The sequence below is a fragment of the Gymnoscopelus braueri genome (assembly GCF_963280865.1).
Source record: "Gymnoscopelus braueri genome assembly, chromosome: 1".
Classification (NCBI taxonomy): Eukaryota; Metazoa; Chordata; class Actinopteri; order Myctophiformes; family Myctophidae; genus Gymnoscopelus; species Gymnoscopelus braueri.
The window spans coordinates 24,794,106-24,809,019 of NC_137603.1; the positions used below are offsets into that span (position 1 = coordinate 24,794,106).

The 14,914-nt window shown below is 41.6% G+C and overlaps 1 protein-coding gene across 1 annotated transcript; it reads right to left on the reverse strand.

Annotated features, from left to right (window-relative positions):
- Positions 1-281: 281 nt before the first annotated feature.
- dpep1 (dipeptidase 1) lies at positions 282-14,404 on the reverse strand. The gene is made up of 10 exons (XM_080430762.1): positions 14,099-14,404; positions 13,200-13,326; positions 11,172-11,304; positions 7,051-7,201; positions 6,416-6,485; positions 5,844-6,020; positions 3,413-3,497; positions 2,916-2,991; positions 2,300-2,435; positions 282-659 (listed from the first exon to the last, which is right to left on the reverse strand). Exons 1-10 carry the CDS (start codon positions 14,230-14,232, stop codon positions 477-479), a joined length of 1,272 nt encoding a protein of 423 aa, XP_080286888.1. The 5' UTR covers positions 14,233-14,404; the 3' UTR covers positions 282-476.
- Positions 14,405-14,914: the final 510 nt, after the last annotated feature.

Below are 14,914 nucleotides of genomic sequence, written 5' to 3' on the forward strand. Positions count from 1 at the left end.
GAATTTAGTTGACCCTCCATGCGGTCCTAAGAGTCTCCCTTTATCTAAGGGTGGTGAGTGATGGCTCAGTTGAGTGGCGAGCTCGGAAAACAAGATGACCCTTGGCAGTATCACACGACAAGTTCTAAAGTTTATTACACACATAGAGAATATACAGTATACAGTACTGGACCCATCGTGCACAGTCTGGTCAGAGTGGTTCCCAAACCTTTCAGCTGGAGACCCAAAAGATACATTTGGTGTCTCCCCAAGACCCAAACTTAAGATAAAATACATTATAAAATTTGATTTAGAAAATGTTTTAGAAATAATAATTTAAAAAAATATATAGAAAACGTCCAAAAGGGGAACTTTCCTTGCGACCCATACAAATGGGTCCATGACCCTAAAATGGGTCCCGAATCAGATGTGCTTACGCAGATGAGAGTGAATCAACACATTAATGACTGAATGAAGCAGATAAATGTCAGTCCTAATCATATAATCATAACAAGGAACGTGAGCAGAACCACTAGCAGGCTGAGTGAGTGCACAGCGCCAGCATTGTCTGGGCCAGGGCCTGGATCAGGGTAACCATCACTGGTCCTACACGGGTTCTTCACTTCATCATATGGTATAGGAACATCATCTGGAAGGGTGGTGTTCAGACTGTCACGCACCTAAAATACAAGGTTGTACAACCAGTTAGGCATCAGTGAGCTGTAATCAGTGTTCACTGGGTGCACGTTGTAGGAGATGCAGAAATAAAATGGTCTAGCGCCTTCATCCACAGCGTTTTACATTCACACACTGATGGTGGAGGCAAACGTATAAGGTACTACCCTTATCAGTTATAGGGGATCGGTGTCTTGCTCAAGGACACTGGCACACAAAGCCAGGGATCAAACCGGGAACCTTCCGGTTCCCAAACGGACCCTCAACCAACCTCCTGAGCCTGCTGCCTGGAGTTGGGTATGATGACATGTGTAGATAAGAGATCGTAATCAAGATCAAAGAGTAGCACACGTCCGAGTTCTTTGAAGACAGGTGCTAGCCCCGAAGTGAACTGAGATCAAAGAAGTTGAGCCGCACACTGTAGTTGCTGCCTTTGTCAATACATTTTTTTTGTTTTATTTTGAGTGACCCTTCGAGTCAGACTGAGTTTGAAGAAGAGCATGGACGTCATTCCACTTCTTTGATCTTAGACAAGAGATAGTGACATTATTTTACAGCAGCAGACTAGGGCTGGGCGATATGACTCACTATTTCAACCTTTTGCCTCGATTACAACGAATGGACGATTATTTAAAATAACTTGAAGTTCGGGCCGCTATGTGGCCCTCACACCTATGTCGCATGCCGATCCGACCACTATGTCTGAGTTATAGTGTTGGAGGCTTTGTCAGAGTACCTGTTGTACCCGTCTGTCTGTGTCCCTTTTGTGTAGAATGTCCATATATGGGCATATTGGTTGGATCGGCTGTTCTAGACAACTGGATAACCGAACTACTCGAAGGCGGGCACCGCACTCCCTTGAGTCCTTGCCGCTGCAGGCACCGAGTTTGAAGTCGGTCGGTCCCATATATGTACATGACCATGGATGGGCATAGCGGTCCGCTCTGAACAACCGGATCTCTGTATCTGTTAGTCCTTGTCCCTTTTATGTCCATATATGGAGATCGCTGATGTCATCAGTATATGCCCATACGTGGGCATGTCTCCCTTTGTGCCCATATATGGAGCTGACTGATTTGTTTGCGTCTGACTCCATGGCGACACATTGAGGTTAGACAACACACTCCATATTTGGGCGTAGCTGCATTGGTAACTCCTTATATGGCTATGGCTGTAACTCCTTATATGAGTGACATCAGTGGTCTGTCCGCCTGCAGGCGGACAGACCACTGATGTCACTCTGACTCAGCCAACATTACTACTGAGAGGCTTAGTACAATTACAACTGAGAGGCTGCTAGCTGTCTTCCAGGTCTCCCAGTGTCGGTTACACAACACATACTGTACCTGTGAAGTGGGCAGAAATGTCATCATAACCCATAACAACATCGCTATTTTTGTACGCAACCATTCTACAACAAAGTACAGTATAATACAGAGTTAAATGGTTAATTAGACAAATCAATTAAGTCGATTATAAATAATTTTTGTGTTGATTCATGAAGATTCGTCGATATAAGAAATAAAGAAGATTAGGTCGGTTATTGGTTCTAAATATCGGTTTAGATATATTCTCCGTTAATTGCCCAGCCCTACAGCATACAGAATATCATGTTCTGTTAACACTGAGATGTGTTTCTCCTCACCGTCTCCACTTGTTTCAGCACCCTGAGCAGATTGTTCCCCAAAGCCGCTTTGACATCCGTATCGGTCCAGTTTCTCCTCAGCAGCTCGGCTACCAGGGCAGGCACCTTGGACACATCCTCCAGACCCTCTGGTACTCTGACAGCAGGAGAACACACTACATTTACCACAGTGGTTCTCAAAGTGGGGTCCAGCTAAATTTGATTAATATAGCATAAGAATTGGTTTATTATGTTTTAAGTAGCTGATGTAGGCCTACAGTATATCAGCTATAAAATAAAAATGTGGAAGATTTTTTGAAACATTTTAACATCACAAATCTTGTATAGGGGTCCCTGTCACAAAATCTTTTCAGATGGGGTCCACGGCCAAATATTGTACATTTGGAGGTCTTTGACATAAAAACTTTTGAGAACCATTGATTTACAGCATGGATGGTGTGTATTCCTCCCCATGCAGATATGCACAACATGTATCAGTTTTCATTAAGCTTTGGTGAAAATATCATGCAGAGAACAGGTTTGTTTCCGCCCCAAACGTCACCAAAACAACAGTGACTGTGATAACGAATTGGAACCCCACCGTTGCCAACAGTTTATTAGCATTTATTCTGTTTACCTTGTCACCCCATCATAATCCCCTCCAAATCCAATGATGTGAGCCCCCGCCACCTTCTTTATGTGGTCAAAATGATCTACAGTATAGGGACACAAATCAGTGGATGCGCACATTTGAAAATGAATGACAAATACTGATAACTGAAATTGAGATATATGTGTGTGTGTGTGTGTATATATATATATATATATATATATATAGGCTAAACATATGTACACACAAACATTTCTGATTTCATGAACTGCATGCCATAATCATCAAGATTAAAACAAAAAAAAGTTTGAAATATTTTACTTAATGCACAATGAATCTAGAAAAAGTTTCACTTTTCACACGCACGCACACACGCACAAATTGCAGATTAGGCCTGTTCAAAGAAATAGTCTATTCCTCCTTCCTTGTACTTAATGAACTATTACCTTGTTATCTGTATTAGTGGGGAGTGGTTAAAGGTAAACAGGATAACTAATGAGACATTCAGCAGTGTAATAATTTACCAGCGACGTTGGAGAGGTTAGCGGTCTTGCTGCAGGTGACATAGTCATTGTAGAAGTTCACCATGACAATGCCGTTCTTTTCACTCTGCAGAGAGACGATTGTGAAAATCCTTTAAATTCATTGAAGCCAATGTCCAAGTAACCACTTTTAGATGCTCCATGAAGCCTTGTGTAGTAAAAAAGTACAAACATATTTGCATCAAAATGCTCAAATCTGTCAACATTTTTCAAACTTTTTCAAATAACATAACATGTCTTGATGCAATATGTTGCGTAGATCGGCTAATTTCGAATAGCCAATGTATAATATAGGATTTAATTAATGTTTTGTAATAATAATCTAAATATGCACAGTAACCACAATAGTAACTAAAGCTGTCAAATTATTGTAGTGGAGTAAAACTAAAAAGTAGTCTACAATATTTGCCTCCGACATGTAGTGGAGTTTCTACTCTAGGCTATCCCTTCTCAGACTCATAGAATGTTATGATGACGTTATGATGTTGGTCAACTATAGCCAATTTATGTCATCGCACAACCGGCTAAAAATGGTTAGTATGAATCAGACATAAATCTCAAGGCAAAAAATCTGATGGTGATGGTGTGTGTGTCTCTGTGTCCAAAATGGGCTTCTCAATTTAATGAGAGCGTGTTGGTCAGACTATAGCCCATTGTGCAGCCTTTGTAATCTTCCTATTGTACTCCAGATGGACGGTGGACGTGAGGTGACTAAAATATAAAACTAGAAAAAGTGCTCCTCGGAGCACAGGTCTCCGCCAGGTCAGGTAGGCTATTGTGGCCTCCTGGTGGCGCTATAATAGGCCAACGTGAAAAGGGTGCCATTTCTTCTTAGGCCTTGCACGACAATCGGACACTGACTGCATTCATGATTTGAGGCATTTTGTTAAAAACATTTGTTTCGCTAAATTAGACCTGCTGGTGGCGCTATAACAGGCCAATGTTAAAAGGGTGGCATTTGTTCCTCAACATAGTGTGAATGTGCGTGCAAAGTTTGACCACAATCGGACGGTGGGTTCATGATTTGTGGAATTTTGTTCAAAACAAGCCAATAATGCAAACTTTAGATGTCAATCTTAGCCAATCAGTATGGAATATGAAAAATCAAACACATCCGTCGTGATCACATGACTATAGAGATCATGTGTACCGATTTGCGTGAAATTTGGATAAAATTGGAAGGAGTAGTATAAAATAATGGGTTTTACATAAGTCGGCCTCCTGGTGGCGCTATAAAAGGCAGATGTGAAAAATGCAGGGCAAAGGTTTTTCCTTGACCTCTAGGGAGTGTGCATACAAAGTTTTACACAGATCGGTGCAGTTATAGGTAAAAACACGAATCGGCCTGTTATAGCGCCACCATGAGGTTGATTTGAAAAAAATCTAATGGTAGTTCTTCCTCGGCCTAATGGGAATGTGCGTGCAAAATTTCACGGAAATTGCATGCTGTGTTCATGATTTGAGGCATTTTGTTCAAAGCGGAGCACTCCTGCAAACTTTGGAAGACATTTTTAGACAATCAGGATGGAATATGAGAAATGTGAAAGAAGTGTTTCGTTTAATGACTATAGAGATACTGTGTACCGATTTGCGTGATTTTTGGACGAAATCTGTAGGAGTAATGTCAAAAAATATGTTTTGCACAAATCGGCCTCCTAGTGGCGCTATAAAAGGCCCATGAGAAGAATTTGGGACAGAGGTTCTGAATTGGCATCCAGGGAGTGTGTGTGCACAGTTTCGCTGCGATCAAGACAACGGTGCCGGAGATTAGCTGGTCACAGACGGACGGACGGACACACGGACGGACACACGGACGGACAGACACACGGACGGACGGACAGTCAGGGGGAAAAACATACTCTCTCGCCATGCCTTTCGGCCTGGCGTAGACAATAACAGTTGTTGTTGACGAACTGGCCTACTGGCAGGGTGCACAAACATTTTGCCACTGATAGGACAAAAACACACACACACACACACGCCCACGCGCCTTCAGCTGTCAGAGATAACAAGCAGCAGTTGAAGGTTGAATGGATGTGCAAGGAGAGGGCTCTCTCTCAATATTGCGGACATTTTCAGCCTTCACTCTCCCTCCCATTATGTTGGACTGTGTTATGTAAGATAATGTTCTGAGAGGGTCCGGATGTTTTTCTCCGAATTCTTTATTTGCCAAAATACAGAACATTCCCCACACTGTTTGTTATTCTCCCAAGGTGAATTCATTTGTACCAATAAATCATTTTTTGTATCCATTTGTACGGTTCCATTTGTACAGTCACGGAGTAATGGGGGTCTGTGGCCTAATGCATACCAACCTGGGGATCTTTGAAATTAAAACAGTATGAGAACCACTGGTTTATTTGATCTATACACACACATTAGTCTCCTCTCCTTTCACTTTCCCCTCACTTACCACTTTCTTCAGGATGTCATCAGGCACATTCCTCTTGTGCGGACAGACAGCATAGGCAGATGAATGGCTGAAGATGACTGGAGCTTTGGACATGTTCAGAACCTGGTTCATCACCTTCACGGTGACATGGGCCAGGTCAATCAGCATCCCAAGACGGTTCATTTCCATGACCAGTTGCTGTTGTTGTTGTTGTAGGCAAGCAGGGAGACAGTTTATACCGTTATTAACCACCCTAGCATCCCTACTCTGGGGGCAACATTTGGCGAAAATTGCAGGTCTACAAGCTCACAACGAGGATATTTAGCGTGAAGGGAAAAAGTTTAGAATTTTGTTAAAAGCACATACTTTTGAACATTTAAGTATTTTTAAAGCAAGTACTCAATTACTTTAACTCAAGTACAAAATAATATGAATGAGCAAATGTCTCTTGTAGTTGAGTAGTTAATATTTGAGTAGTATTAGAGTATCTACTTTGACTCAAGTACTGGGGTTGAGTACTTTGTCCACCACTGGATATTCTATATAAGGATATGAAATGAAGGTGTTTTTCCCAACCTGGTTTTAAAACTGACCTGCCCAAATGGAGACAGTCCATCGTGTTCAGATGGCTCTGAACCAGTATCAACGCGCCAGTTATCGGCCCTGAGGGACAGATTATTGTCAACACCAGTAAGGCCCTTACGCTTAATAAATGGAAAGAATATAAATGAGAGACCATGGTTCCACAGAATAACTAGCAGTTGCATATTTTCCTGGAAATGTTTTAATATTCTTGGCCTTCACTCCAAAACAACAACCCTGCAACTTCTCTATACCAACTTTTGAACTTTTCAGTTTTGTCTGGAATGTGTAATTGACACATTTTGGCACAGCGGGCAATCAATGTGTTTTCTGATCAATACACCCGGGTGTATTGATCAGAAAACACATTGATTGGTATAGTGAAGTTGCAGGGTTGTTGTTTTGGCATGTTGGTTGGCTACTCCTGCTGTTAGCAACTTCCTCACAATTTGACCACGAATGGTAATCATCACAGCAGGTACCAGTGCTTGTGTGCGTGAGAGAGAGAGAGAGAGAGAGAGAGAGAGAGAGAGAGAGAGAGAGAGAGAGAGAGAGAGAGAGAGAAAGAGAGAGAGAGAGAGAGACACACACACACACACACACACACACACACACACACACAGAGAGAGATATTACTGTGTCCTACCATGGTGTGTTACAGGAGTGTGTGAGGGTGAGGTAACGGACTCCCAGCTGGTACATGACACGCAGGGTGGCCAGGCTGCTGTCCACAGAGTGACCTCCTTCCACCCCGATCAGACTGGCTGTCTTGTTTTGACGGAAGGCCTCCATGATGTCTGTGGAGGAGGAGTACAGACAATGAGGATAGTAATTAAAGCAACCATAAATGAGGCAGGGTTGTTGTTGTGTATGGGGAACTGAGATCAAAGCAGTGTTAGCACTAAACTGTGGTAAACTAGAAAATATTGTTCCTGAAGAAACAATGTGGGCTCCCTTCAAGCCAAAAAATAATATAAAAAGTACAAATTCAGTCAGGGTCCCAGGCAGTGCTCTATTTGACTTGGTATCTCTGACTGTGTTGTATGTGAGTTTGTAGACTTGGCTCCGGTTGATCAGCTGTTTCCATTTTCCTAATTGTCATCAGTTACGCCCCTGCTGGTGTATGGTGTGTGTGTGTGTGTGTGTGTGTGTGTGTGTGTGTGTGTGTGTGTGTGTGTGTGTGTGTGTGTGTGTGTGTGTGTGTGTGTGTGTGTGTGTGTGTGTCACTACTACTATTTAAAATATACTTTAAGTACCATAGTAAAAGTACTCACATCTTCCAAAGATTGTCAAGCCTTCTCCAAAATAGCAGATCTACAAGTAAGACGCGCGAACGCTGGAAGCTAACGCAGCTTGAAAATATTGTGTATTTACAGACTTGTAATCCGTGTTATTTCACTGTGATGGGGAGAGAACATTGACTGTGTGTGTGTGTGTGTGTGTGTGTGTGTGTGTGTGTGTGTGTGTGTGTGTGTGTGTGTGTGTGTGTGTGTGTGTGTGTGTGTGTGTGTTTTGCAGGCTGTTGTGCATTTTAATCAGAGCATTGTCTAAATTCCTGCACTCTGGTGCCCTCTGGCCCTCTACACAGGCAGTGCATGCACACAGAATGCACACAGAATGCACACAGACACACACACAACCCGAGCACGGTTACATAGTAAGCTCCACTTGGTCGGAGGCGCGCCTCCTTCCGCGTTCGCAACAAGCTCACAATGCATCACAGTGGCTGTGGTTACATGGACAGAAATATTCCACTTATATTCGGAATGACTGCTCATTCAGAATAAAAATGCTCATGTAAACACTTCAATTGGAATAGAATATTCCATTCCGGTCTGATCGGAATACATTTTCATCTGTTTTGGAGGTGTGGTATATACCATTTGAATCGGTATATACCAATCGGAATTGACCATATAAACACTTTATTACGAACGCTCCTCTCTGTTTGGAATACATGCATTCTTTTGCACATGTTCGCGCTTAGTAGTGCTAAAAATTACCTATAAAATCTCCAATTTGTACTCTTTTTTATATAAAATATTGCATATTTGTGTGTATGTATGTTAAGCCCATACTTGTCCAGGAGAACGGACACTCCGAGGATCTGAGCCTGTGACGGAGGAACAATCTTTACCTGTCCTTGACATGAAACGGGAACTTATAATCAAAATAATCTATTCCGTCAGAATCAGATGAAACGTTTTTTGTTTGAATATACAATTAAGGTAGCTTACATGAGAAATGTGACAAGTAGTAGACTAGCCTAAGTTTTACCGTGTCTGGTACCAATACAAAAAAAGAAACTGGTCTGAGCTTGTAGATCTGCTACTTTTGCATTAAAACGGCGATAACAAAGGAACGGAGGCTCGCACCGCACACAACGCTGCCTGGCAGGAGTCGGTGCATTGCTTCCCGGCCTGCCTACGGCCGACAAACCTCCGCCGCGGAGGCACAAGGGGGCTATTGCCGCTTTAAAGGTATAGTAGGCAACATTAAGCCTATATTTGAAAAATACCTCTATATATATATTTTGCATTTTTTCCCCTCTATCAGCCACTATATAATGATGCTGGGGTGTTTTCCTGCATTGAAAAACACTCCTCTTTCTGAAATCCGTATTTTCCCTACTATTTAGGTTACACATCCGGGTATCCGGTGCGTAAATTCACGCACGCATGTGCTCATCCGTGCGCGTCCGTGTCCGTGTGAACTTTTTACTTTCGGTTTTAAAATGCTCTCAAACTTCGTTTTTTAGGCACATAATTTACTTTTCAAAAAGCGTTTGGATAGAATTTAGTTGTTTAACTTCATATATGTGGTCAATTAGTCATGAAAGAGCCTATTTAAAAATAAAAATTCAGAGAACCGGCAGGGGCGGGCAGTTCCGCGAATTGTATCCGAATAAAGTAACCTATATTCGGCATGGCCCGTTTAGAAGTCTGCTTACTCTATGGAAGTCCTCCGTGCGTCACCCCCTGGTGGTCGGGGAAACGAACTGCTGGATTTTTTTTCTTTGTTTATCTCTGAATCGCCTACAATCCCTTTAACGTTTAAACAATAACATTTAGTTTGAATCAAGTAATCACTTATAGCACGTTTACCTGTTTGAGCAGATATGTGTGGCCTGTTTGCCATCGCTGTTTGCAACCCTTTCCTCAATAAACACACATTTTTGTTTAAACAAATAAAACCACTCTGGGCTGTCACCATATATGGCCATTAGAATAAATACATAAAGCCATTAAACTACACAAATGTATTTTGTTGTATGATGTAATTACCTCAACAAAATGCTATAGTTTCAAACCTGTTAGGTACCATGGCTGTTTTGGGGGATCTTCTGTTTGACATAGATCTTTATCTCACAATCTTCAAATCTCCAAAATAAGTAACACACTGAGCCACTAAGACTGCACACCCATCTCATTTTCAAGTTTGCACCATACACCATTGCACCATTCATACACTACATCAACAAAACCAGTCAATCAGTCAGTCTGACTGTTGTTGACCAGTTGTTTGTTCAGGTGTCCGGCTCTTTAATAAATAGAAAATAGATTTTCAGGTGAGTCACCCATTTCATCCAATCAATCAGGAGAAAGAACCTCATAGAGATCACGTATCAGCTTGTGTTCCAATTCCACATTTGTCTGCTCATTTATGTTTCCTCACAGCCAATTTCATTTCTTTATCCTGTATGAGTTCTCTCTCCTGATTGGGTTAAATTGGTTTTAAACATCTAAACAAAAACAAAAAAATCGGAACTTTTAAAGTGAAATATTTCTAAATACGACAAAACATTTCAAAGATTCATGTACAAGCACACGATTCCACAGTAAGTTGAACATTTTAAAGTTTGAATGCTGTTTCTAGGTGTAAGCATGTAGGACCTCGAGGGAATTTTTCTTTTTGCACTGGCAGATTCGTCTGGTCCCACGCTATGTAGGACTAGTAGCGTGCCAACAATGTACAAAAGTATTGACATCAAAATATACTTTAAGTACCAAAGTAAAAGTACTCACAAAAGCTGAAAAGATTTGCTTTAAAGTGGGATAGCTTCAAAAGTATAAAAGTGATCAAAAAGTTAAACACAGCAATGGAAGTCATAATATACCTCAACATTTTAAAGTTTAAATAGAGTCTGTAAGAAGTTAAAGCATGCTGAAGTAACATGATCGCAAACAAGTGAAAGAAAAAGGGGTTTTCAGTTGAAATCACATTGACTTTCCCATAGACTTTTTGAGGTGTTTAAAGTTAAATATTTCAAAACTACAAATTATTTCAAAAATAAAAATACAAGCATATGTGTCGACAGTAAGCTGGATCTTTTTTTTACAGTTTGAATGGAGTTTCTAAGTGAAAGTATGTAGGAGTAGTTAGGTGCCAAAGTTTTGGGGAGAATAATAAAGAAATAGTGACAACATCAATAGTGTGCTCGACTGCTACTGCAGCGAGCCCACAATTACTTGAGTACTGTTAACATTTCCAAGAAGGGATAAGTACATTATGAATTAACCACTTATCTGTATTTCAAATATAGTGAAAATAGCAGATCTACAAGCTTACAATGTGTCGCATTGTGAGCTTATAGATCTGCTATTTTCAAATTATTGGTATTTGTTGAAGATTTCTGGAAAATCTTTGGGGTACTCCAGTACTTTAATTCAAGTACACATTTGACGGAGCCACTTTCACTTGTAGTTGAGTAATATTTGACAAAGTACTACTGGGATTGAGTACTTTGTCTATCACTGGCAGTCTCACCTTGGCTGCTGGTGGCAAACATGAATGTCTCCGGGTATTTCTGACACATCCTGTGGACAACATCGATCTGCTCCAGAGTCTGCCTGACAGCGTCTTTATACTGAGACTCACATGGGACATAGGCAGACCAGAACTAAAAGAGGACACAAGGCAATATTTAGTATCTTTATCGTCTCTCAAGCCTTCCACAGTCTTCACCTCGCAAAAGTTGCGACAGGAAGCTACAGTATCAACTAGTTTGTAATTTCCGTTCATGGAAATATATTTAAAAAAAAATTAAAATACATTTGCTTTATTTTTTAAATCATTTTCAGCACTTCCAATGTATAGACTTTTTGGCAGAAGCATTTGAAAATCGTGTGAGCTAACAGTCTGTCTCTCGAGAGTAGTATCCTTAGAATGAACAGAGGTTAAGCATGTGCACTTAGTTGTAACAATACAATACACAGTAAAATCCTGTGTTTATTCCAGAGTGTACAAAATGTAACCAAGTGGACCCGTGAGGGCTCATTTGGACACATGTTTTGTACATTTTGTGTCATGCTTGGTCATACTAATAGGGCACAGCTTTCTCAATAACCAAAATGTCATCAGATCACAAAAAGCCTGGATGAATGGGGGAGGTCCAAGCCCTACCTAGAGCCAAGAAAGATGCGTTCATTCAGATCAGATGACAAGGGAGTGTACTGCATCTCATGGTAATTCCACCGCATGCTCTAATATTTTTCATGAACACTAGTGAGATGAATCACAATCACAGATGAATATACAAATCTGGTTTCATGTTTGCAAGAATTGGAGAGCACGTCTTGACTCCTCCGATTATCTCTATTGAAAGTTACATACTTTATTAGATGTAGTCTCACATAGCCACATAAGAGATCTCTGCCTATACATCTGGTGACATCTGATTTCAATGTAGGGGTTAAACCTGGGTGGAAAATAAAAAAATAACTGCATCGCAGAACCAATGCAAAGACTTTAGAGTGGTCCTTCATAGTGGGATGGTATCCACTATCGAGGATTGGATTTCTAAGCAGTGGGCATAGGCTTGTTAGCACTGGTTTTCTATGCCGTTCAAGCCCATACATTTGATTTCCCCAGACATATCGGTATCGGTAGGTGGAGTTCTCTGATCGTCTGGCTACGCAAGAGTATATTAGATGGGGCTGTCTGCTGTTATCTTGTCTTTCACAAACACCTGACTTCACCGGCATACCTCTCTGCTGACTGCTTAAATTGTAAATTGTTGTAATTGATGAGAGAAGTATAGCCTTGATACAAGACTGACATTATGACCCGATGACCGTCTTGTGATCCAAGGCCAGTGAGAGAAGATGCTTTCAAAGGGCTCATGAGATTATCCGGGACGGTTCACACCCCTGTCCATGGACATTGTGATCTCTTGCATTCTTGGCAAGCGTTATAGGAGGATGTACTGCCCACACCTCCAGACTAAGGAATAGCTTCTTTCCCTGAGCAGTGACCCTGCTAACCCCCCCCCCCCCTCCGCCCCCTCTCTCTCTCTCTCTCTCACCCCCACCAACACTCACTGCCTCCAGTACATTACATCCCTGCACTCAGCCACTTTATATTACACTGATAACACCTTTAACAACATCTGATCAGGCCACGTCTAAGGCAATAAGCTACTTCATAAGCTATGGTATATGGCCAGATTTGTTGGATAGATTCTCCAGTCTGACTGAGTGTTGGGAAGCACTGTAAAGCACTGCTCACTCTAAGCTCTTTCAGCTTTAAAAAGAAAAACAAACTCAGCTCGGACAATGAGCTAAAGGTATTGGGGTGCCCTTAGAATGAAAAAGGACAAATCTAGGGTCATACAGCATATCACAATATAACTTGAAATGCCCCTATATCATATCTCATTCTACCTTGCCACCCTGTGTGCGTGCGTGCATGTCTGCGTGTGTACATGCGAGTGTGCGTGTGTGTGTGTGTGTGTGTGTGTGTGTGTATGTGTGTGTGTGTGTGTGTGTGTGTGTGTGTGTGTACATGCGTGCGTACCTGTGCTCCCAGCCGCCCCTCCTTGATCTTGGGAATGTTAGTGTGTGTATCGCTGAGTGTGTTCAGATCCACTTTGTCGAGCTGGTTATTGAATTTCTTCCTTAACTGCCAAGGCAGGTCGTTATGGCTGGACAATCAGAAGGCAAAGGGCACACAGATACATTATGTATTGTAGAGCTCATCTCCTTTACAGGCTCATCATAACATAAATACGAATGACTGTGAGGGGAAGATTGCTCACATTGTGCCTGGTCAGCGCTGCAAATGACTTCAAGCTGTGCTTTTATTGCGAAATGTGACTGTTTACTGCATGCAGCTGCTGCTTATAGCGTACACAGCACATAGTTGCAGAAACCTCTTATCTCCATATTTTAAACTTTTTATGATGTTTTGTAAATGAATGCCTTAACTTCGTCATACTACAGTGTCACACAAAAGTAGCAAAGATAGCTCGTCACAGTGAGTTTTGAGCTTGTAGATCTGCTATTTTAGCCTTTTTAATTTTTTTTTAAATTCTGAAAAGTAACAGTTTTGGACATAATGGTTTCCACCCGACAGCAACGACATGCACTGTAACATAACATTGTGCATGAGGTACAAAATAACAGTAGACTGAAAACAGCTAATCTTGATTAAAGATAGCCAAAAGGGCTCTTAGGTGGTACGTTACTGTTAAAATGGGAAAATTAGACTGCATTTATTTCATCTAGTGTCAGTCTTAGCCACTATAGAACCATAGTGTCCCTATCCCGGGGCGAACATTTGGCTAAAATAGCAGATCTACAAGATCACAAAGATATTTAGTGTAGAAGGAAAAAAAGGAGGGGGCCTAGTATAGACCCCTGGGGGTCCCCGGGCAAGTAAGCATAAATGGGTTGAAGTGGTTAGGAGTCACTTACCCATCGATGAGCGGCGTCTCAGACATGAGCTCTAGAGCCCTGGTCATGTACGTGTCCTCAGCTGAGAGCTGTGGGAGGATGCATGATACGACACACAACACCACATACACATGTACACTAACTCCTGACAACATTTCTCACTCCTTAGTGCACCCTTACTGAAGATACTTTCCTCTCCACTCCTTACCACTGGTGCAATCCCGACAAAACCACAGGCAACGCTATACGTGACCTTGACTTTACCTCTAACCTCTCTAAGGGATCTGGAGAATCTGATTCTGCAACTGCCTCAAAGTTGTTGACTGCTCTCTCTGCACCGTCTGCTGTCTATTCCAACCTTTTACAAATGTTTGTATTCTCCCTGGACTCCTCTCTGTCTCCTCTTCCAGAATTCTTGTGGGTTTTAGCTGGAGTCTATATTTTCCCATTGCTCCTCCTCCCTTATCACTCTTTATATATTTTCCAGTCATAAATCTGGTAGTTTATGCTGTAACTAACACGTGGGTTAATGTGTAATGTTCCTGATGACCGGCTTGCTAAGCAGACCCAGTCCTTTCTTATATGAAAGACAGTACACTCAAGATTTGATGTGTCATTCCTGTGGTCTCATCATGCTGCCTACAAGCCTGAGGCAGGGGTCTCATGTCTTCCTAAATTCCGGCTCATGGCCCATGGTGACTGGGCTTTTGCTGTCAAAGCTTTTATACCTGATCCCTGCCTGAGATTCTCAAACTAGTAAATGTTTGAGATTTAAATCTCTTCACTTTTATAAAGCCTTTTCATAATCCCTTCACCGCTTCTTTTCCTTGTTTTATT